The following is a 23,274-nucleotide window of genomic DNA, read 5'->3' as shown; positions in this document are numbered from 1 at the left end:
CCACCAGACCGAGGCCCAAAGTTCAGCCCATCGGTGGCTTAAGAGCCATTTAATTGATTATTTCCCTGTCATAACAGTGTGTCTGCTGGGTGGGCACCTCTTCCTCCGCCACTGGCTGCTGTGAGTGCACAATTTGGCTCCAGCTGGACATTTTCCAGCTGGGAATGGGTCACTTCCATCCCTGATGCCTGTGCCCTCGTGTCCCTCTGCTGCCCCATCCCATCTGCTCCAGGTGGGGCTGGATGTGAGGGGTAACCAAGGGGACCTGGTGGGCAGCAGCCCCTGCCCCGGGGTGTCATTGTGCCTTGAAAAATTAAAGGGAGTAAATGATTCATGCTGATAAATGTTGGATGGGAACACGCAGCAGATTAATGTTGTTGGGTTAGTGGGGTGTGGCTGGTGCGAGTGTCACCAGCACCCCAGTACCCCAGCACCCAGGGGCACAGGGACAGGAGGACGTGTCCCAGTCCTGCTGTGAGCATCACCTCCACCCCCAGCACCACCCTGGGAGGGGAAGGACCCGGCCCTGCAGGCACAACAACGGGCGGGCTTCTTTATTTCTTATTTAAGCGCCGACATTAAATTATAATTTTCATTTACTCAGAGCACATCAATGATTTAGGGAGACGTGACATGGCAGCGGCACGAGGAGTTTAGCCACGGGCAGCGAGCTCTGCGCGGGGCACGGGGCGGGCACGGAGCCGTGTTGGCAAAGGTTCCCTCTTCCGAGCCCATCCCTGACCCTTTATCCCTCTCCCCGCAGGTGATTGCACTTAGTAAGAGAAGCAAGGAGGCTGAGACGGCTTTCCTGAGTGTTTACAAGCAATTGCTCGGAGCTCCAGGTAAGCAGCGCGGTGGCGACCTGGCTGCCTAACGAGTCGCGTGCCGGTGCCCAGAGGAGCCAGCGAGGAGCGTGGCACCATCCCCGGCACGGCTGGCACCGTCCCTGCCACATCTGGCACCGTCCCTGGCACGGCTGGCACCGTCCCTGGCACGGCTGGCGTCGCCGACCGCGGCCGGCGCATGGTGCTCTGGAGATCCCAGCCGAAGAGAGGAGAGGAAGCAGCTTTTGCCGTCGCTGTGTTTCAGCCCCTGAGCCAAATGCATCTTGACGTTAGGAAAGGAATACATTTGCTCAGCCCGTGTAGTAACACTGCGGCTATTCCCACTTGTCTGTTTGACGGTAAGTTGACCGAAACGAGCGAGCCACGGGGACATCCTTCCTCTGTCACCCTGTGGCCGGGGCGCCACGCCGTCCTGGGAGGGGGAAACTGAGGCACGGGGCAGCCCTGAGGTTGGTGTTGGCAGAGCTGGTCCTAGCTGGAGGGGTTTGTGTGCGCCAGGCACGTCGGGCACTGCGAGCTGCAAACGGCTGAAAATGCGTGGAAAGGCTCCTGCAGGGCCACTAATTCATTTTCCAGACATTTAGGAATAACAAAATGTTTTAATGATTTCTTAGGGGAATTAGGGAGACATATTTTTGTCCTCATTAAATTTTCTCCTGTGCTACGAGAACCAAATGTCAGCTGGGTTTCCAGAACCCAGTTATCTTCCCTCCCCACCTCACCCGCCTGCACACGCCTGCACATGGATGCACACACATGCACGCCCCAAAACTGCTTCCCTGTGCTCTCTGCACTCCTCCTCCTCCTCTCTCTGCTTTGCACAGCATCCTCTCTTGCTCCCCTCCTGCTCCCCAAATCCCCCCTCCCACGGTTCATCCCCGTCTGTTCCATGTCCACATGTCTCTCGACAGGCAAACTCTTTGTGGAATACTTTCCAAGAGCCACATAAGTCCTGATTCGACATTTTTTGCTTTGAATGGCTGCTGTCAACACAAATCTCTGGCAGAGACTGTAACGGAGCCTGATTGCTCAGCAAGTATTTTGATAAGTGAGCTGGCTGTGTGTCTGTAATTACGGGAGAAAACCGTAAATCTTTTGGATATTGTTCACACAGATGTGGCGTGAAGGGAAGGGGGGGAAGCAGTAAAATGTGTTAAAAGCATAATTAATGTCATTGTTGTTGGGGATGATTTGATTTAAGGCTGACTTTGACTCGTGGAGGGATTGGTAGGGTGCTGGTGGATGTGTTTGAGCAGGTTGGCATGGGGTGGCAGAGGAGAGGCCGTGGTGGTGGAGAGGTGACAACACTGTGGAGGTACTGTGGGTGTCCCATGGGTGACCTGTGCTCCTCCTGGGGCCAGGCAGCAGCAGCATGGAACGTGGGCTGGGTGGAATGGCCCTGGCTCCGGGATTAGCTGGTGATCCCCAGGGATACAGGTGCTCCCTGCAGCTGTGTCTGCCCAGGAGAAGGTGAGGAGCACCCAGAACTGCCCCTGTCCCTGTCAGAGCATCCAAAGGGGGCCGTGGAGATGGTGAAGGGTCTGGAGGAGCTTCTCCATGTGAGGAGCAGCTGGGGACACTTGGTTTGTTCAGCCTGGAGAAGAGGAGACTGAGGAGAGCCCTCATCCCAAACCACATCATCCTCAGGAGGGGCAGTGCAGGGGCAGCTCCGATCTCTGCTCTCTGTGAGCAGGGACAGCACCCAGGGAACGGCTGGAGCTGTGTCAGGGAGGTTTAGGTTGGGTATCAGGGAAAAGTTCTCCCCCAGAGGGTGCTGGGCAGGCTCAGGGGAATGATTCCCAGGGAATGGGCACAGCCCCGAGGCTGCCAGAGCTCCGGGAGCACCTGGACAACACTCAGGAATGCACAGGGTGGGATTGTTGGGGTGTCTGTGCAGGGCCGGGTGTTGGACTCCTGGATCCTTGTGGTCCCTTCCAGCTCAGGATACTTTGTGGTTCTGTGATCCTGCTGCAGCACTGCCGGTGCCACTAAAGGGTGGCCAATGACGCCAGCTAGTGGTGGCATTTATATTGTAATTTATTTATTTAATTAATATATATAAACTGCATGTGTAGTGGGTGAGGGTGTGGAGTGAGAGATCAGGGCAGGGACACACGGTTTCCCAGGCTGTGCCACTGGTGGGTGACCCTGCACCCTGGCCCCAGAGTGGTGCCCTCAGGTCCTGTTTAGGCACACGTGTCACCTGTCACCCTTCTGTGCTGCTGGCCAGTGTCAGGTCTGACCTGTCCCAGTGGAAGATGTGATCCCTGGGGCGAGGACCACACCCCAGTATCTCACATGTGGTGGCAGAGCCAGCCCCACAACCCAGGGTGGTGTTTCCCAGTGGGTGGGCAGCGTGGCCTTAGCTCTGTGTAGTTATTCCAGCCAGGAATTTGGTGTCTGCGCTGCCCTGGCTGTTGCAAGGGTTTGTTCTTCCCTTCCCAAAGCTCTGCTCCCACCGTTTCATCCCAGGCTGGCAGCTCCAAACAGGGAACAGCACACGGAGGCATCACCCCAGCTGCATTTCACCAGCAGGGCTGCAGCTCATGGGAAGGAAAATGCTGACCTGAGGAAAATCCCTGGTGCTTTATCACTCAGATCCATTTTTCCCATATTATTTCTCATCTTGGAGGCAGGAGGAGTTGCTGGTGTGGATCAAACAGGGCCTGTCCCAGCGTTTATCTCCATGGAGGCAGCTCACAGGCTGGCAGGAGCCTCCCGCCAACCCCCCCAGGGCTGGGGAGTGCAGGGGGACCCCGGCAGCCCCCGGAGAGCAGGGTTTAATTATCCATGTCCTTATCTCCACTCACATTGTTGTGGGAGTTATTAATGGCTGTGGGAGCACCCAGGCTGGCCGGGGCTGTGCTGCATCACTGTCCTCCTGCACCCTGGGGTGGGGAACCTGCCTGGGGGATGCTGAGCTGAGGCACACCAGGAGCTGAAGGATGCCGTGAGCATCCCCAGGAGGGTCCCAGCTGGAGCCAGGTCCCTGTTCCAGTGACAGAGCTGACAGCACTCAGCATCTGCCTGTGGATCCTCATGGCCAGAATCCTGGCACAAACTTTTATTCCATCCATTGGTGGGGCCTTGTGATGTCCAGCAGAAAGAAGGGACAACGTTCCCTGTGGAGGATGCTCCAGGGGTTTTTGGTCTTGCAGTCACTAATCCTGAGGGGAAGCTGTGGGGTGTGATGGTGTGGGGTGGCAGGGCAGCAGTGAGGCAGGCAGACCCCCAAATCCCATTTGGAGGAGCACATGTCTGGGCATTTCTTGTTTGCAAGGAGCATCCACATGGGCATGGACCAAATCTTGCATATTCGGGGCAGGCTCACCCCAAAGTTGTCTGGTGCTGTGTTTGACCCCCAGATCCCATGACACGGCCTCCTTCATCCTGCTTCCATCTCAGCCAGGGGCTTGCCAAGCAGCAGAGCTGCTCTGTGTCCCGTTCTGACTGGAGGCAGCCAGTTGTTGGAATTTTTTTTCCCTCACTGTTATTATCTTTTACCCTTGGATGCCTGCCACGTGTCCGTGCCATACAGTAGCATGCCCAACTCCATCCCACTTCCCTGTTTGCCTAACTTTTTGACCCTGGAGAATTCAAATCTATTTTCTTTCCTCTTCTTTTCCATGAATCCCCCCCCCAAAAAAAAAAAATCCTCCAAACTTACATTAACCTGGCTCAATAGGAGGCATTTTCTTGAACTTATTAAAAAATCCAGACTTGTAAATTAATTTGTTCATGTTGTACAATGGCAGTGCAGATGGACTCATTAGCATGCACACAACAAATAATTATAGATGAATTTTTAGCTGGCCTGCTTAATGGGCTTGCTGGGTTAATTATGTCAATGTATAATTACATCAGCCCTGGGAGACATAATGGCACACCCCGCTGAGCAGACACTAGCTAATGATGGTGTAATGCTGACAGAGGGAAGACGGACGGCTCCGGATGCACCTGCTTACCTCGGCACAAACCTCATTGTCTGTGCCCAAACCAGCCCTGCTGGAGCCAGGGTGCCATGGGAGGGGATGCCCCCGTGCCCCCTGCCCGTCCCTCCGTGCCTCGGAGGGACTTGGCATGTCCTCATGGCTCCTAGAAAGGCAGGACATGGAGGTGTCCCCATGGCACCTGGAATGGCAGAACTCAGGGTATCCCCATGGCACCTGGAATGGCAGGACCTGGGGGTGTCCCCACAGCTCCTGGAATGGCAGAACTCAGGGTATCCCCAAAATTCCGAGAAAGGCAGGACCTGGAGTGTTCCCAGGGCTCCTGGAATGGCAGAACTCAGGGTATCCCCATGGCTTTGGGGATGGCAGGACCTTACGTGTCCCCATGGCTCCTAGAAAGGCAGGACCTGGGGATGTCCCCATGGCTCCTGGAATGGCAGAACTCAGGATATCCCCCTGGCTCCTGGAATGGCAGAACTCAGGATATCCTCACAGTTCCTAGAAAGGCAGGATCTGGGGATGTCCCCCTGGCTCCTGGAATGGCAGAACTCAGGATATCCCCACAATTCCTAGAAAGGCAGGACCTGGTGTGTCCCCACGGCTTTGGGGAAGGCAGGACTTGGGGTTGTCCCCATGGCTCCTGGAATGGCAGAACCCGGGATATCCCCATGGCACCTGCAAAGACAGGACCCGGCGTGTCCCCACGGCTTTGGGGAAGGCAGGACCCGGGGTGTCCCCAGGGCACGGGGAGGCGGGACAGGGCCCGTGCAGAGCCATCCCCGCTGCTCACCGCCCGCCCCGCATCCCGCAGACCCCGCTCCTGTGCTGGAGGCTGCCCGGAGCCTGGAGGATCGGCTGCAGCAGCTCCAGCGCCTCGAGGCGGAGCCGCCGCCCCTGAAGGATCTCAGCCGGCCCTGGAAGAAGCACCCGGAGCTCGGCAGCGCCAAAGGTACCGCTGGGGAAGGGTGGCAGCCCCCTCGGAGCATCCCCGCAGCGCGGGGCGGGTCCCGGGGCCGGGAGCTGCCCCCTGGCCACCGCTGCTGTCCCCTCCGCAGCCGTGTGACTGTGTCCCCCCGCAGAGCGCAGGGAGGGGAAGCCGCCCGCAGCCGAGCCCCCGCTGCCCGGCCTCGACGGCAAAGCAGCCGGCACAGAGACCTCGCTGCCGAGAAATGAGGCAGACAAGCAAAAGTGCGTGAGTGCCGGGAATGGGGTGGTTTTGGGGCGCTGTGAGGACGTGTGGCTCTGTCCCTGCTCCTGTCCATCCCCCTTCTCCTTCCCTTTGCTGTCTGGTTGGGAGTGGCCGCACCCGACACCTCTCATACTCTCCCAGTGTGTGTCTGTCCATCCCCAGTCCCAGGTGGTTTTGGGGAAGCAGCAGGCACAGGCACAGCCGGGACAGGTCCCTGCTGTTGTCCCTGGCTCATGGCTTTGCTCGGACTCATGGGTTGAATCCAGGTCGCTGTGTGAACCTCACTAGATGACCTTTTAATTCGGAGGCTCTGGTGCCTTCATTGTTATTCCTTGACACGCTGCTGCACCGGGAAACAAATGAAGAATCTTTAAACCCTAAATTGCAGATCTCTGCGAGTAAGTTCCTGGCAAGTGCAGGCTATAAATAATGCAGAATAACTTTCCCCTGATTGCTTCCCCCTCCTCCAGTTAATTACAGGTGGGGGTGGGCTGCCATGCCCCCCTCAGAGGGCTTTCAACCTCAGGGATCAGGGACCATTTTCAACCCAAAGTGAATTTTTTTACACTTTGGGGCAATAAACATTAAATATGTAACCCCTTAACACTGAGGGGTAACGCAGCTTGGACACATCCTGGTATCCACTGGTGGGTCTTTCCTGGCTTCAGTGAGTGATGGGCTAGAGGAGGGGGCTCTGAGGGGCCTCTGATTGATTTTTGGGGGGCTGTGGGGTTGGCAGGGGCGCGGTGCCCCCGGTACATCCCTGGTGCCCGTCTCTCGCAGGGGCCTGCAGGAAGCTCAGGTCACCTTGGCCGCTCGGCTGGGGGAGGCAGAGGAGAAGATCAAAGTGCTCCACACAGGTAGTGGGGCCGGGACAGGGGCTGCTGAGCGTGGAGGGCCAAGCCCCCACCCCGCAGCTCACCCTCCTCTTCCTCTTGCCAGCGCTGAAGGCCACCCAGACGGAGCTGCTGGAGCTGCGCTGTAAATACGACGAGGAGGCGGCGTCCAAGTGAGTTCCCAGCAGGGCTGGGTTGTGCTCAGAGCTGAGCCGAGCCACTTTTGGCAGCGCTGGGACATCTCCGTGGTGCTGCTTGAGGAGCTGAGATACTTCAAGCCACTGCAGGAACATCCTGAGTTGTGGTGTCATCAAAACTGTGGGAAAAACAAACTCTCCAACAACACCTTTTAAGTGTTGGAGAACCAAGGCATTACTTTATTCTGGCCGGGATGTGCAACAAGAATTATTTCATCCACACGTGCCTGGGTTGTGCAGTGAAAATCAGTCAATCACACCTGGTTTTGTACCAGACCTTCCATGTATTTGTACATAAAAACCCCACAGAAATTCATTGGTCTCAAATGACACAATCCTTAGTATTCCATCTCCTATTGGTTAGTAATCCCTTCACCTTCGATGCAAATTGCATCCTCATCCTTGGGTTCTCTTATCGATCTTTGCCCAGACCAGGTGTCTCCGACCCACCAGGGGGGAAATGTTTGTTAATGTTCCCTTATCTCCTGGTTATCTCCTGGAGTCTTTTGAGAAGAAACTTCAATTCTCCTCCCCCTGGGCTAAGGCGAGCAAGCCCCTGACTAAAATTACCAAAAAAAAGTTGAAAGTTGTATAATTTCCAGCAGCAGGGTCCTTATTCCTCAGACTTAACCCGTGTTCGGGGCTGTCTGTGCCCCCACACCCACTGACTCCTCTTGTTTTCTGTCTCAGGGCAGATGAAGTGGCCATGATCATGACCAACCTCGAAAAAGCCAACCAGGTGAGCCAGGAGCTGACTTTGCAGGAGCTGGTGGGGTTGGCCCTGGAGAACCCAGGGTGCTGCACACACCCTGAGTATCTGTGTGACCTGGATGTCTGTCCCCAAAACTGCCAAGGGGTTGACAGGCACCAGTGTTGGGAATCCCTACAAAGCAGAGCTCGGGTTTCCTCCCCCTGGTGGGACCTCCTGCCCCATGTGTGGGGTCAAGGGTGTGTTTGGCTTTCTGTCAGGCTCCATTTGGCTGCTGGAGCTGGCACTTGTCACCTCCAGCCTCTCACGGGTGTTTTAGGGCACAACCCCACTCTGTTCCTGTGTTAGATTCCGTTGTAATCTCTCTTGGTCCTGCCCACTCCTCTTAATTAGTTTTATTTTATTCTGAAAATGTAGGTACAGATAAATGCATGTGGTTAAAAAAAGAGATCTAAAGAACAATTTGTGTAAATAAAACCATCCTTTTGGGTGGAAAAAAAATGGTGTCCTGGACATGGTCTGCAGCCAGTGCCCAAGGATTGGGATCCGGAACTGTGTTAGGACATGGGGACCTTAAATATCTGGGGGGAGCTTAAATATCTGGGGGGAGCTTAAATATCTGGGGGGAGCTTAAATATCTGGGCTGGGCTTATGATGATGGAGGTGGGAGTGGGGTGCTCAGGAGAGGCACAGACTGGGGCAGATCCTGGGCCCTGTGTGGGGTGGGGTGAGCCTCAGTTCCTGGCGTGATTCCTGTTCTGTTCTCCTGCAGCGGGCGGAGGCGGCGCAGAGGGAAGTGGAGAGTTTGAGGGAGCAGCTGGCGGCTGTCAACAGCTCCCTGCGCCTGGCCTGCTGCTCCCCGACGGGCACCACGGGGGTGAGGGCATCCTCGGGGCCAGGAGCACCCCTTGGGGCCAGGAACAGCCCTGGGGCCAAGGACAGCCCTGGGCCAGCAGCACCCCCCTGCAGCTGGCAGCATCTGTCACAGCCAGGAGCATCCCATTGCCCTTGGGAGAACCCTGCTGATGCAGGAGCACCTTTTTGTGTTTGGGAGCACCCACCATGCTGGGGAGCAAGCCCAAAATGCCTGAGGAGTGTTTTCACCCTGAGGTGGTGGCACTGGTTGTGCCCTTCAGCATCCCACGGAGAAGGGGACATGCACCCCCACAGCACTGAAATGTGCTTGGGAGACCTTTAAGGGCACAAGGAAGGTCTGTCCCTCCCCAGGGCTCTGTCACCAGTGTCCCCAATGCGCTGGGCTGAGCCTTGCTTCCTATGGGGACATGTCCAATGGGGAGGGTGGCCCGTGTCCCCATCTTGGGTGGCCGGGAGCTGACAGTGTCCCCTCTCCCAGCAGGACAAAGTGAACTATTCCATGTGCTCAGGGTCGAGGTTGGAGGCAGCTCTGGCTGCCAAGGACCGGGAGATCCTGCGGCTCCTGAAGGACGTGCAGCACCTCCAGAGCTCGCTGCAGGAGCTGGAGGAGTCCTCTGCCACCCAGATCGCCGAGCTGGAGGGGCAGCTGGCCGCCAAGAACGAGGCCATCGAGGTGCGCCCGCGGGGCTTGGGGCGTGCCAGGGGTGGGGGACACGGGTCCTGCGTGGCCACCAGGAGCCGGCTGCAAGGAGTCCCCTCCTCTGCTCCACAGAAGCTGGAGGAGAAGCTGCAGGCACAGGCAGACTACGAGGAGATCAAAACCGAGCTGAGGTATGGCATGACGGGCACCAAGCCTTGCCGGTGTCCTGGCACCCACAGCCGTGACACGGCCACCACGTCACCCCCTTGTCTCCCTCCCAGCATCCTGAAGGCGATGAAGGTGGCCTCTGCCGGCTGCAGCCTGCCCCAGGCAAGTGCCGTGGCGCGTCCCGGGGCGCTGGCCGGGCTGTGCCAGCCCTGCCGGCGCTGCCTCCGCCGCCTGTCCCCATCTCGGCTTGGCTCCTTGCAGAGCATCTCCAAGGCGGAGGAGGCCCTGCTGCTGGGGAAGGAGGCTTTCTACCCCTCCCAGAAGTACCTGCTGGAGAAGCCCAGCCTGCTGGCCAGCACTGGTAGGGAGCCTAGATTCTGTGGCATCGCGCTGGGAATATCCGTGGGGATGTGGGTGGCCTGGCTGTGGTGGGGTGGGATGTCACCTGGGGAAACTGAGGCAGGAGCTGTTTGGCTGCAGGGCTGTGCCCGAGCCGTGGCCACAGGGACTCTAGTGTGTCTCCCTCTCTCTCCTTCATCTCTAGAGGAGGATCACTCCGAAGACGAGTCGGGGAAGGATGCGCTGGGCATGGAGCAGCCGTACCCATCACCCCACCACGCCCCGGCCGATGACCCTGCGTCCCCCACTCCCCTCCCGCCTCTGCCTGGCCCCGGCATGGCCCCTGACGGTCCCCGGACTTTCTCCCTGTCCCCCTTCCCGGGGGGCGAGCGGCTTCCAGGGGACCCCAAGGCCCCCCACCTCCCGCTGGCCAGCTACAAGAGCGAGAGCAGCAGCGGGGCACCGCCCTTCCCCTCCTCCCTCTTCGGGGCCAAAAGCAGCACCGTGCACCCTGTCCCCGTGCCGGCCACCAGTGCCACCAGCCCTCCCGGCGAGCCCTCCGAGGGCAGCGCCGGCAGCTCCGCCGAGGAGGAGCAGCTGGACACGGCCGAAATCGCCTTCCAGGTGAAGGAGCAGCTGCTGAAGCACAACATCGGGCAGAGGGTCTTCGGGCACTACGTGCTGGGGCTGTCGCAGGGCTCCGTCAGCGAGATCCTGGCGCGGCCCAAGCCCTGGCACAAGCTGACGGTGAAGGGCAAGGAGCCGTTCATCAAGATGAAGCAGTTCCTCTCCGACGAGCAGAACGTGCTGGCCCTGAGGACTATCCAGGTGCGCCAGAGAGGTGAGTGGTTGGGGTGGCCCTCACCAGCGGGTCCTGTCCCCTCCCAGTGCACCCCAATTCACCCTGGCAGCACCCTGGGGTGCCCCATGCCATGCTCACCAGACCCTGATGTGCTGGGGTGCTGGTCCCACCAGTGGCACCCTGGGATTTTCCCTGCTGGGATGGAGCTGGCTGTTGGCTGGGATGGGCCCTGGCAAACGGCAGCAATTAACAACAACCCGTGGCTGTGGAAGCTGCATCCCTGGACGTGCCTTACTCATTTATTCTGACAAGTGCCATTTAATTATTCATTAGGCTGTTCCGTGCCGTATGAATCAATGTGCTCCGGAATATTTCATTAAAATAATGAAGTTTTAGTGCTGCGGAACCTTGGCGCGGCGTTGGCACAGCCGTGGAATGGTGACTCCCATCTCTGGGGACAGTGGCTGCTGGCCACATCTCAGCAGTGGCAGCTGGTCACTCGAGTCCCCGTGGTGGCACCAGGACTGGACAATGCACACCCATGGCCCGTGCACCTGCTGGTTTCATCCTGGAGGGCTCTGATTTATCCCCTGGATCTGATCCATCATTAACACTTCTCTTACACGGCCAGGAGGGCGCAGTGCCAGGGATGGGGACATGGTCCTTGTGTTAATTTCTCTGCTCCTGGTGGGGAGAGGGTGCCCTTTGTTTGGATGGTGGGAGATGCTGTGCCAGAGGCAGGAGCTGGCCAGGGCTATCAGAGCTCCCTGTGCTCTGGTAGCGACTAATCAGGAGTGACATTTGTCTTCAAACCAGCATCCCTAAAAATAACCGAACAAGAGGAGCAGTAAATACTTCCTGACATACAAGTGGAGCTTGTAAAACCAGCGCTGGTGACAAAGCTGTTATCCTGCCTCTTTGATCAGGTAGCATCACGCCACGGATCAGGACGCCAGAGACCGGCTCCGACGACGCCATCAAAAGCATCCTGGAGCAGGCAAAAAAGGAGATTGAGTCGCAGAAGGGAGGTAGGTGCAGCCATGGGGGTGGCTCCAGGGGTGGCCAAGTCCCTGCTCTGCCCTGTGGCAGCAGCACCCAAAGGGGTGCCAGTGGCTGGGTGCTCTGTGGCTGTGGGTTCCACCCCAAAAATTGGCTTTTTTGGGGGTGTTTCACCCATCGACATCCATGGAGAATTTTAGGGCATGTTGGAAGGAAATACCGTGTGGGATGGAAGAGTCCCTGTGCAGCAGAGTTCAGGTCTGGGCTTTCAGAAACTTTGGATGCACTCTTTTCCTCCCCCCTGCCCCAAACCAGATGATTAAATGAGTATTCAGAATCCATCTGGCACGAGGAATCATTAAAGCAGCTGCTCTCACAGTCAATTACAAGAAATGAAACACATTAAAACAGGTAGTCTGCTGAGAAAGCAGAATCACGGAGAATTAAATTAGACGGGAACGGTGGAAAAACAGGCAGGGAAAACAAACATGTTTGTCTATCGCATTGTTGGTAATGGGATTTATTTCACAATCATCAAAAAAGAAGTTGGCTTTGAGTTGGGCTGTTGAAGCTTTTGCTTTGTGGATGCTGCTGCTCCGAACCCAATCGGGATAAACTGCTTTTGTCCCACACTTCGAGCCGTGGCCACACAGCAAACAACGTGTGCTGCTCCTCGGGGCTGCCCTCACCCCTTTTTTCTGCAGGGGAGCCCAAAACACCGTCGGCATCGCAGGCAGTGGCCAACGGGGCGGGTGGCAGCAGCTCAGAGGACGCCATCAAGAGCATCCTGGAGCAGGCGCGGCGGGAGATGCAGGCGCAGCAGCAGGCGCTGCTGGACATGGAGTCGGGGGCCAGCGGGCGCGGCGGGGACGCGGCGCCCACCGAGCGCTCCACGCTGGCCACCGTCAGCCAGAACATCGCCCCCACCTACGTCAAGCAGGAGGAGGGCAGCGGGGGCAGCCCTGGCCCGCCACAGACGCCCCTGGCCGTGCTCTCCCCCGCCGCCTTTGTGCAGAGCATCATCCGGAAGGTGAAGTCGGAGATCGGCGACGCCGGCTCCTACTTCGACCAGCACTGGGCGTCGGAGCGGAGCCTGCTCAGCCGGCCCTACACCTCCGTGTCGCCTTCGCTGTCCTCCTCCTCCTCGAGCTACTCCAGCATGGCCAACGGCAGGGGCTGGCCGCGGGGTGAGCCTGGTGAGGGTGGCACCAACGAGGACGAGCTGCAGGCGGTGGACGAGGAGCCCCAGCGGCTGTCGGAGATGAAGGCGGAGGGAGCCGGCGCGGAGCCGGCGGCTGGTGGGCGTCTGTCCTACTACCCCACGTACGTGCCACGGACCCTGAAGCCAACGGTGCCACCGCTGACGCCGGAGCAGTATGAGATGTACATGTACAGGGAGGTGGACACGCTGGAGCTGACCCGGCAGGTCAAGGAGAAGTTGGCCAAGAACGGCATCTGCCAGAGGATCTTCGGAGAGAAGGTACCAGCCTGGAGAAGGGGGGGCTGGTGTCCCCTCTGCTCCATGACCCAGAGCCTGGGGCTCATTGGTGGCCTTCACCAGCTCCTTCCAGAGTCTTCCTTTTCCCTGGTCTGTTTCCCCTTGGAGGACTCTGAGTCCTCAGGATCTGACCCAACCCCAGTCTCCCAGTGGCCACCACTAATTGGTTGGTGGCACTTCCCACCAAGAATACCCAGTCCCCTAAACAGAGCCCTTTGGGGACCAGCCTCCCACCCCACTGGGTGTCCTGGGGGACCCACCAACAGCACCCATGGCAGGGGACAGAGGGTCCAGACATGCTGTGGGGCAGCGGGTGGCAGTGGGTGGCATCCTGCTCCCCCTCCCCTGACACGGGAGTGGAGGGCAGGCAGGCTTCCCAGCACTGGGGGAGTGCACCCCGCCTTCAGCGGGTGACGCCTGCGTGGTGCCCAGGTGCTGGGACTGTCCCAGGGCAGTGTGAGTGACATGCTGTCGCGGCCCAAACCGTGGAGCAAGCTGACGCAGAAGGGTCGGGAGCCCTTCATCCGCATGCAGCTCTGGCTGACAGACCAGCTGGGCCAGGGGATCAGCCAGCAGCCCACACCCTCCCAGGGTAAGTGACATCACTGTCCCTGTGGTCCCCACGTGCCATCAGTGTCCCCACCACTTCTGTGTCCATCCCCTGCATCCCAGTGAGTTTGTCCTGCTCCCACCCCAGCACTGGGAAGAGCTGTCCCAGCCCACTCCAATACCAACATCCAGATCCTGGGAAGCCCCTTTCATACCCAACCCCCTTCATTTAAAACAAAAATAAAAGGAAAGCCACATCAAAAATCTTGGGCTTTGTGCCTGACATAAAGCAGTAACTGGATTTTTTTTTTGTGTTATATTGGTGGCATTTTCTCTCTAATTATTCCATCACCACCATCTCCCACTTTGTAACCACTGGAAAAATTTGGCTGGTATCCCTCTTCTCTAGAGGGCAAAGCCATAGGCATCCCCCAAATGCCCTTTCTGCTCCTGCTGGGTCCCTGCACTGTCCCCTCCCGCTGACCCCTCTGCCCTGGTGTCACACAGCCAGCCCGGCGGAGCCCCAGCCGTCCCCCTCGCCGCCCCCCAGCCCCACTGAGCACGAGAAGGGCTGCCAGGAGCCCCTCACCCTGGCCTTGGAGAGCAGCAAGGAGAACCAGCAGCCCGAGAGCCGCTCGACGCCTCTGCTGGGTGGGAAGGCGTATCCCAACAGCCAGGGCCCCATGGGCATCCAGGAGATCGTCGCCATGTCCCCAGAGCTGGACACCTACTCCATCACCAAGAAGGTCAAGGAGGTCTTGACAGACAACAATTTAGGTGCGGACCCTCTCTCTGCCCAAGTTTTTGGGAGCTGCTGGTGAGACTGCATGGATCCAGCACCCCAGTTCCTGTAGATGCAACCCCCCCTTCCCAGACGTTCTTCTGTGGGTGCTCGTGGGAATTCCAGGAGGATGCTGGCTGGGAAATGGGGTGCACCTGCTCTGCAGGGGGGCTGCAGCGCCCGTCCCGCTGCTCTGCCCCGCTAACCACCTCTGCTTCTCCTCCGCCAGGCCAGCGGCTGTTTGGGGAGAGCATCCTGGGCCTGACGCAGGGCTCGGTGTCCGATCTCCTCTCCAGGCCCAAGCCGTGGCACAAGCTGAGCCTGAAGGGGAGGGAGCCCTTCGTCCGCATGCAGCTCTGGCTCAACGACCCCCACAACGTGGAGAAGCTGCGCGACATGAAGAAGCTGGAGAAGAAGGGTGAGGGACGGGGTGACACGGCCCCGCTGGGTGAGGGGTGCTGGCTATGGGGGGATCCTGGGCTGGAGGCGAGCCGTGCCAGCTGGGTGTCCTCTCCTGCAGCCTACCTGAAGCGCCGGTACGGGCTGATGAGCGCTGGCTCGGACAGCGAGTCCCCCGGCGCCCGCTCCGAGTGCGCCAGCCCCAGCGCGCCGCCGCAGGACCTCAGCCTGCTCCAGATCAAGAAGCCGCGGGTGGTGTTGGCGCCAGAGGAGAAGGAAGCCCTAAAGAAAGCCTACCAGCTGGAGCCATATCCCTCCCAGCAGACCATCGAGCTGCTCTCCTTCCAGCTCAACCTCAAGACCAACACCGTCATCAACTGGTTCCACAACTACAGGTACGGGCACTCCCGGGCTTTTGGGGTGCTGTGCCACAAAAGGGGTGTCACTGTTCCCCTTCCAGCCTTCCCCATCACTCTTCCCTAGATGGGTGGTGCAGACCCACTGGAGGTCCCCAGGTTGGGTGGTGTTGGCTACCTTGACCAAGTCATGTTGAGCATGTACAGTGGTTTCCACGCTCACATGCACCTGCTCACCCCAGAACAGGATGTCTGAGAAGGGGGACAGCCTTATGGAGGCTGCTGGAGCACGGGATCCATCCCCACAGCAGCCCAGCCCTGGGGAGCAGCACAGCTTTCATCCCTAGGTGATATTGCAGTGGACAGTTTGCCCAGTGGCTGGAGACATGGCATGGTGGTTGTTGCCACCTCTCCGTGGTTGTGTCCTGCAGGTCACGCATGCGCCGAGAGATGCTGGTGGAGGGCACGCAGGACAATGACACGGACCCGGAGCAGAGTGGCGGGACGGCCATCCCCGGGCGCCGGGCCCCCCACAGCCCCGATTCGGACACCGAGGATCACAAACCCGTGTTCGTGGGGGGCGAGCCCCCCTGCGCCGCCGTGCCCGTGAAGGTGAAGGAGGAGCAGGGGGATCCGGGCGGCTGGAGCCGCCGTCGGGACTCACGCAGCCCGGCCGGAGCGGCCGAAGGGACCGGACCTCCCCAGGAGGAGCGGGGGGCAGCCCCCCACGCCGCCGCCCCCAGCCTCCCGCGGCGGGGAGGCCGCGCCGGTGCCACCGCTGGGGGACCTCCGCCGCCGCCACCGCCGCACCCCGACAGCTCCCAGTCCTCGGCGGGGTCGTCCCGTTGCAGCTTGGTGGTGTCCCCAACATCGCCCTCGGCGGCTTCCTCGCCCGGCCTCACCGGCTCGGCCTCGCCAGGACCATCCTCTGCCGGGCCGGTCTCGCCCGCGCTGCCACCGGCTCCCGGCCCCCGGCTCAGCACCAGCGTGCAGCGGCGCCACGAGAAGATGGCCAACCTCAACAACATCATCCACCGCCTGGAGCGGGCTGCCAACCGCGAGGAGGCCCTCGAGTGGGAGTTCTGAGCCCCCCGACACCCTAAATATATATACACACCCCCACACATATATATATATTTTGATAAATGCAGTGTGCACCGAGAGGTGACGAGTGGCCGGCGCCACGGAAGAGGAGCGCCCATGGAAAAGAGGGGACCCCCCCCCTCTATGAATCCGCCCCACCCCTCTGGCTTTGTTTTAAATGTGAAAAACTGGGAACAATTTTAGAAAAGAAAAACAAAAAAACAAAAAATATTTATAGACCTCTTTTAGATATTTTAATAAAAGGATACTTTGGAATTTATTAACAGCTTAAGCTGCTTTGATATTAAAGATAGCTATAAAATCAAGATGATGTAGCAGTCGTGTCATTAAATGTACACTGAAGTCTTGTAGTTTGCCACTGGATGAGATTAAAAACAAATAAACAAACAAAAAAAAAAGAAAACCAACCCACAGAAAAGACTTTTTGAGCAAAGCCATCAAGAAGCACTATGAGACTGACCAAATTTAAGAAACTTTTGCAGTTTCCACCCCTGTCTGTAAGACACTGCATCGCTTCTGCCCCAGCCAGAGACTGCATCCTAGTCCCTGAAGACTCTAAAGCCCCAATGCCATCGAGTATGTATTTAGTTCTGGTGGTTTATGTTTTTGGAAGCCTTTGTAACACAGAATGTCCCGTGCGGTTGTATATGTTGTAGAAATGTCTGCAATAGCCTTCTGGAACAAGATGTAGCATGGTCCCAACGCCGTCCCTCGCGCTTCCTCCGGCCGGTGGCAGCTCCCATCCGGCGTGGTGAGGCTCGTGCCAGCTCCCAGAGGAGAGAAAATGAGGCAAAAGCAAAGAAGGCAACCTGAGTGAGCTTGGGATTTTGGGAGTGGGATGGGAAAATGTCCCTGGGTGTGATGCTTGAGGATGGTGCCAGCTCGCTGGGGATGGACGTCATGGCATCCCGGTTCCCTGTCCATTCAGGAAAGAGAAAGGTGGAGCCTCTGAGCTTTGGCCCTGGAGCAGCAGAGCTTGAGGTGAGCACCCAAAAATCGTGAACCACCCACTCCAGGCTGAGCCCTGCTCAGGGCTGCTCCAGCATCACAGCCCAGCACTTTTTTAGGGAGATCACCAGGGCAGGAAAAGCGTCCCCTCCCCACAGCCGTGTCCCAGGTAGCGGATGTCAGTGATGCCAGGATGAGCTCTGGGGTGTCACATCAGGCTCCTGCCTAAACTGGGCAAGCTCAACCCTGAGCTGGGCAAAGCATCACTGATCCTTGGCTTTCCAGGGCTGATCCTGGGCAGACAGAGGAGCTCAGTGGTGGCACCATCCCGGTGTGCTCCCTGTCACCTCCCTGACCCTGCCACCTCCAGCCGGCCTCTGCTAACAAAATGCCTTTAAACAATGTGGAGTGTCCCACTCTGGGCTGCTCTGCCCTGTCCCCTGCACACATGGCATCACCCACCAAGGCCCTGCCAGGCTCCCAGGCGAAGCATTGACTGATTTTCCACTGCAGATGTTTTTATCAGAATAGAAGGTATTTTTGTACTCGGGTATTTTTGTACTCGGGTGGACGAGCAATGCTGGGTGAGGGCACAGCTCTCCTTGCCCGCCTCTCCTGCCCACGGCTGCTCTGCCACCGTGCTGTGGAAGGTGGAGGTGTGACCACTGACTGCCTTCTCCTTTTTGTGCTAGAGGGAGCTTTAGTGGGATTTGAGGATGCACTTAGGATAGTCCTGAGCACGGCAATCCTGTTGTATGAAAGCCAGCGGGACACACCGGTCACGTTTTTGTTAGGCTCATGTTCTGTACTTCAAAAGTTTCTATGAGATCGATGAACTTTGTTTAACAATTTTGGGAGGAACAAGTTCTGTAAAGAGCCACTAAATACAGAAGTTGGATACGACTCTGGCCTTGGCGTGTGTTTTGTCCGGAGGTGATGGAATGGGAACCCCTCTCACACTTGCCCAGTGTGGGCACCCTCAGAAGTCACAGCTTTGCTTTGGGATTGTGGTAAGAGCTCTCATTATCCCAGTGGCTGGGGGATAAAAAAAAAGGTGTTAAATGGGATTAGTCCAGCTCAGGGTGTGATCCTGCCCCATGAAATTCCTGTGCTCATCTCTGCTGCAGGTTTGCTCCTGCCCCTGGGGTAGCTCAGCGTCCTCCAGAATGACTTGCAGCTTGGTTTATCATAAAATCATCATTTCCTGGGATGGTTTGGGTTAGAAGAGACCTTAAGGATCATCTTACTCCAACGCCCTGCCACGGGCAGGGACACCTTCCACTTGACCAGGCTGCCAAAGCCCTGTCCAGCCTGGCACTGCCGATGGCACCGTGCCCCAGCACAGCTCTTGTTCAGAGCCAACCATCACTGGGCAAGTCAGCAGCTTCTGACACGAGGCAGGGCTGTTTGTGTCTGATGAATTAATAAATCCATATGTTGCATATCTGTTTGAGCTTGTTTGTCAGCGAACATGTTGAGAAGGACTTATCTTTGATGGATATCTGAACGTCTGGAGAAGCTGTGCCAGCTGCCATGGAGAGTGGAAACTTCCCCCTGTGGTGAAGGATGGAGCCACGAGAACCATCTGGGTGCTCTGGGTGCAGCTGCACCCTGGCTGCCCTTGGCACTGCTCCAAATGCCAAATTCCATAGGGGGATGCCTGCCTGGCCAGGAGCAGGCTCCATGTTCTGCAGGGCTCTTGGTGAGCAGGTGACCCTGGCTGGCTTTGTGCCTCAGTTTCCCCCAGAAGTGATGGCCCAACCTCTGCCAGATCTCGTGTTAAAGGGAAGATGGAGACATTCATGCAGGTGGGATGTGTGGGCAGGGACATGGGGACATGCTGGCCACTTTCACATGGGCAGAGTCCTTGGTCCCTGTGTAGCATCAACAAGGGGACAGATATTTTGTCCTGGTTAAGAGATGCCCTGATATGGGACCACCCTGGCACTGGGTGTCCCAATGTTCCCAGGGTGACCCATCCCATCTCACCCCATCCCTGCAGGCAGATATGGGGCTCCAGGACACTGCAAGACCCTGGTATTGGCTATGTCCCCTTCAGGTGACACAGTGCCTGAGGAGCCCCACAGACATGGTGGGCACAGAAGGACTAAAAGAAAGCATTAATTCCCACCTGGATCCCCCTCCCCAGGGGTTTAGAGGCACAAACAAGGACTGTGGATGGGAGGGAACAATTTTTATTGTAGAAAAATCTGTCCCAAGGGAACAAAGGCAGCTGGAGCCACCCAGCCTTAAGCCAGGGCACCCTGACTGCTCCCCCTTGCTCCAGGGTGGTTCACCCCACCTCTGGGCCAGCAGCTTGAGTTTCTGATGTGGAAATAAGATAGAAACACAGGCATGAGACACCAGCTTTGCTCTGGTTTGGCACATGAATCACTCCTCACGCTCTGCTGCTGACACACACGTTCCCGTTCGCCACCACGAGCGATGCTTCCCCTTATTGAGCTGGCACGGGGATGATGTGCTGTCCCAAAATATCCACAGCAAAGCAGTGCCTGAAGCTGCTGAATTCCCCCAGGGTCTGACCCCTCCCATATTTGGCTGCAAGCAGCAATTGCTCCCTATGAAATGCCCGGGGCTGGGTGTCACCAGCTCCCCTGAGCGTGCGGAGCTGCTGCTGCCATTAAGGAAGGGCTGCACTCACTGATATTTTCATTTCAAACCACATCCTGCTGGAGCAGAGGGATCTGGCAGAGCTCAGCCGACCTCAGCCTTGTGCTGGGCCAGGAGGGGAAGTTGGTAGCAGGCTCTCCATTGTGGAACCCACACGGGTGAGATCCCACCACAATCCTCCTCCAGAAGTTGTCAAGGCATGATCCCACTGCAAGAGCACCAAGAGGCCCCAGCAGAGCCAGAGCAGCAGTCGATTTCCAGGAGGCCTCAGTCCATGAGTGGTTTGCAGTTCGCTTGTGCTGAGTGGAGCACCCCAAACCCACATGGGGGCATGGCTGGAGGGCACCCCTGCGGTGCCCATTTCACCACCACAGAGCAGCACGGGTGTCCCTTGATGGCCAGCCCTCACTGGCCCCACCAGCAGGTGTCCATCACCACCACAGCCAGATCTGCACACCCCGGGGTGAGGAGGGGACAGGGCCAGCACCAAGGATGGCCACCTGCTCCAGCTCCTGGCAGGTTCCCAGGGCTCAACCACCGCTCAGGGCTGAGGGCCACGCCGCTTCTGCTGCCAGTCCTGCCGCAGCCGGGCCACCTCCCGGCTGTACTGCTCGTGCAGCCGGCAGAAGGCGGACGGGCCCTCTGCCCTGGCACTCGCCACCTCGCCGTTCACCGCCCGCCTGCGCGGCGGCAGCGGCGGCGGCCGCGGGCTCCCCTCCTCATCGTGCCCACCGCAGCCAGAGGCGTCGGGCGGCCAGTCCTCCCCCAGCACGTTGTTCCACACGGCGCAGCCGTTCTCCTTGGCGGGCAGAGCCGGCAGCCGCTCCCGGGACTGCTCCAGCCCCGGCGGCTTCGGCTTCCACGAGCCGGGAGCGTCCTGGGAACCCCCACATCCTCCGGGCAGCCCCCGGCTCATCTCCTGCAGCTGCTTCTCCAGCTCCCGCACCACCAGCCGCATGTAGTCAAAGCTGGCTCGGGACAGCGACTTCACCCAGGACTCCATGGCCGCCTGGCTCTCCGCCGCCAGCACGTAGGTGCGGGACTTGCTGCCGCCAAAGCGGATGGCGAAGGCGAAGTTCTCGGCTGAATCGCAGAGCTCCACATTGCAGCCCTCCAGCACGATGACGCCCACGGGCTCCCGGCTGTCGCGCTCCTCGAAGTAGAAGAGCATGTTGCCCTTGAGCACGAACCAGCGGCGGTGGTAGGCCGTGTGCCGCTCGCCGCGCTTGTAGAGGAAGCCGGAGTTGTCGGCCGGGGAGTCGCAGGTGGCGTAGAAGGCCAAGCTCCTCTCGTTCAGCTTCATGGCTCCGCGCCCTGCGGGGACAGAGGGGGCTCAGCGCTGCGCCTTAATTGCACGGAAACGAACCATCGCCTTTTTGTTCTGGCTGGCAGCAGCCCTGGCGCCCAGGAAATGGAGCTGCTGAATAAACAACACCGGGATACTTGGGATAAGCCCGCTCCCAGACCAGGTGCTGAGGCCGGCGGATGCCGGGTGGGCTCTGGCTCCCCAGGGCTCGCTGGGGACGAGGTTCACCCCACGACCACCACCCCAGCGGAGTGTTTTGCCACGGAGGAGCCCCAGGCAGGGCCTGTCCCGGTGCCCCACGTCACCTGCACAGGTGACCTTCCCGCCGTGTTTTCCGTGTCGCGCCGCTCCTCCCCGCGGTGGCAGGGAGGGTTCGGCCGGCGCCGTGGATCTGGCTGCCGCTCCAGAGCGCCGTGGCCATGAACCCCGCCACCAGGGCAAGGCCACCGCTCCTCTTATCCCCTAATCGCTGGCGGCCTCGCCGTGCCAGACTTTGCACTCACCTGGACTCTTACCTCCGGTCTGCGGCGGCCACCAGCATCAACGACACGCGCGCGGCCGTGGTGGCCGTGAGAGCGCTGGGTGCGGGGTCGGACGCTGCGAGGGGGCTTTGGGGCACGGCTCGCTCACGGTCACCTTTGTCCTCGGCTCCCACCGCCCCGGCCCGCCCGGCCCCGCGGGCGGAGCGCTGCTCCCGCCCGCCTCCGCCACCGCCCATCCCCGCGGCCGCCAGCGGGAGGGAGGAGCTGGGAAAGCGCTCCGGAGCTCGGCCCCGGGGCAGGGAGCTCCTGGCTCGGCCCAAAATCCCGGCAGGACACGGCTCCGGGCACCGGGAGTGAGGGCCAGGCAGAGCGGGGAGAGCGAGGGGGGAATGGGGGCACGCACTGGAGGGTGCGGGGATATGCACATCCCGGGGTGAATGTATGGATTTACTCGGGGATGTGCACGTGTGGGAAACGCAGAAGTTTAGTCCTGAAGGTGGCTGCACAACGTTGTATTTTTGAGCACGTTTTGGAGGGAAAGAATTGGGATTCTGGCAGGGAACGGGCAGAGGTTGGTGGATGAGGTGGGTGACACAAGCCCTGCAAGGAGGGATGGTGGCAGGACGTGGACTGGTTCTGTGTGGGTGGGGGATGCTGCAGGGGACCAGGCTGCAAGTCCTGGCTGCTCTCCCGACCTTCCAGCCATATCCTGGGGCCACAGATAAGTGTGGGGTGGTCTCAGTGCAGAGGGACACAAGAAGCTGAGTGGGGACAAGCCTCAGCCTGACTTCTGCTCTTGGATGGCCTTCCAGGCTCACAGGACCACCTTGGCAGTGTTGCTGTCCTCACCTTGTCCCAGTAAATACCAGCGTCAAGGATTTGCTCTCCTTATCACTGTCCCTTTCCTCTGGTTTCTTCATCCCCCTGCTCCGCTCCACAGCCATGTGTGCATTTTGGTAATCAAGGAATTTTACAGGTCCCCATCCCAGAATCCCTGCTGTCCCTGACCTCTGCCACAGGTTGTGGTTCACTCCCCACCCACAGATGCCCTCATTCCCCTGCACAACTGCTCAGGACTTTATAATTTTCTGCTTGTGTCAGAGGTTTTCAGTTCTCCGAGGGTTTTCCTTGTCACCTGCAGACTTTCACTTTCAGGCTATAAAAAGGAATTCAAACCAGTACTAAAACCATCTGGGCTTTATCTTCCCTCCTGAGCAGAGCAGCTCTGTTCAAGGTCGCTGGTGGGAAGTCTCAGGGCGCTGCAGCACTTATCTCCCTGCCTAGCTCAGAGATGCCTTTTCACACGGCAAGATTAGAATGGGAAGGGCTGTGGGGAGAAGCAATATCTTTATTAGAGCAGCTCGGCTAATTGGAAAAAGGCAGCAGCGCTCCCAACTCTGCTTTCCTTTCCTGGGACTCCAAAGCCGCGTTTTCATCTTGCAGAGGTTGTTCCTCCTCCACAGCTGCTCTGGAAAATCTTCCCAATTCCTCAAAAACACCGGCAAAATTCCCCTGTGGATTTTTGCTTCCCATTGGGTCTCTCTTGGGACAGTCACATGTGGCTGCACCAGCTGCAGGACTTCCCTTTCTGAGCAGCTCCATATTTTCCCTGTTGTCCCCCAGCATCCCCCCAGCAAGGAGCCCAGACCCCGTTCCTCAGCTTCCCCATC

At 58.6% G+C, this 23,274-nt stretch overlaps 2 protein-coding genes across 14 annotated transcripts in view; one reads left to right on the top strand and one right to left on the bottom strand.

Annotated features, from left to right (window-relative positions):
* CUX2 (cut like homeobox 2) overlaps positions 1 to 16,635 on the top strand; it is a 60,975-nt gene extending 44,340 nt beyond the window's left edge. For 3 of the 12 annotated variants that reach the window (XM_039724729.1, XM_039724727.1, XM_039724730.1), the window contains exons 2-19: positions 764 to 1,183; positions 5,607 to 5,744; positions 5,875 to 5,983; positions 6,768 to 6,844; positions 6,927 to 6,993; positions 7,708 to 7,756; positions 8,499 to 8,603; positions 9,081 to 9,275; positions 9,375 to 9,433; positions 9,524 to 9,771; positions 9,955 to 10,590; positions 11,478 to 11,579; positions 12,255 to 13,030; positions 13,481 to 13,640; positions 14,105 to 14,374; positions 14,608 to 14,796; positions 14,899 to 15,172; positions 15,565 to 16,635. In XM_039724729.1, coding sequence (XP_039580663.1) covers positions 1,024 to 1,183; positions 5,607 to 5,744; positions 5,875 to 5,983; positions 6,768 to 6,844; positions 6,927 to 6,993; positions 7,708 to 7,756; positions 8,499 to 8,603; positions 9,081 to 9,275; positions 9,375 to 9,433; positions 9,524 to 9,771; positions 9,955 to 10,590; positions 11,478 to 11,579; positions 12,255 to 13,030; positions 13,481 to 13,640; positions 14,105 to 14,374; positions 14,608 to 14,796; positions 14,899 to 15,172; positions 15,565 to 16,219 — 4,269 coding nt within the window. In that variant the 5' untranslated portion in view covers positions 764 to 1,023 and the 3' untranslated portion in view covers positions 16,220 to 16,635. Of the gene's footprint in view, positions 1 to 763; positions 1,894 to 5,606; positions 5,745 to 5,874; positions 5,984 to 6,767; positions 6,845 to 6,926; positions 6,994 to 7,707; positions 7,757 to 8,498; positions 8,604 to 9,080; positions 9,276 to 9,374; positions 9,434 to 9,523; positions 9,772 to 9,954; positions 10,591 to 11,477; positions 11,580 to 12,254; positions 13,031 to 13,480; positions 13,641 to 14,104; positions 14,375 to 14,607; positions 14,797 to 14,898; positions 15,173 to 15,564 lie in introns of those variants that run through there. The other 9 variants (XM_039724734.1, XM_039724733.1, XM_039724732.1 and 6 more) reach the window with 9 other exon arrangements.
* A 154-nt stretch (positions 16,636 to 16,789) lies between these two features.
* On the bottom strand, positions 16,790 to 22,678 carry PHETA1 (PH domain containing endocytic trafficking adaptor 1). 2 transcript variants are annotated; one of them, XM_039724773.1, is made up of 2 exons: positions 21,626 to 22,678; positions 16,790 to 21,130 (listed from the first exon to the last, which is right to left on the bottom strand). In XM_039724773.1, the coding sequence occupies exon 2, from the start codon at positions 21,117 to 21,119 to the stop codon at positions 20,358 to 20,360; it is 762 nt and encodes a 253-aa protein (XP_039580707.1). In that variant the 5' UTR covers positions 21,120 to 21,130; positions 21,626 to 22,678; the 3' UTR covers positions 16,790 to 20,357. The 2 variants fall into 2 exon arrangements, with proteins under 2 accessions (XP_039580707.1, XP_039580708.1); XM_039724774.1 differs by having other exon boundaries at positions 21,638 to 21,777.
* Positions 22,679 to 23,274: the final 596 nt, after the last annotated feature.

Source organism: Passer montanus, unplaced genomic scaffold (assembly GCF_014805655.1).
Source record: "Passer montanus isolate IOZ18808 unplaced genomic scaffold, ASM1480565v1 scaffold53, whole genome shotgun sequence".
NCBI lineage: Eukaryota > Metazoa > Chordata > Aves > Passeriformes > Passeridae > Passer > Passer montanus.
This window is presented reverse-complemented; position numbering and strand designations above follow the sequence as displayed.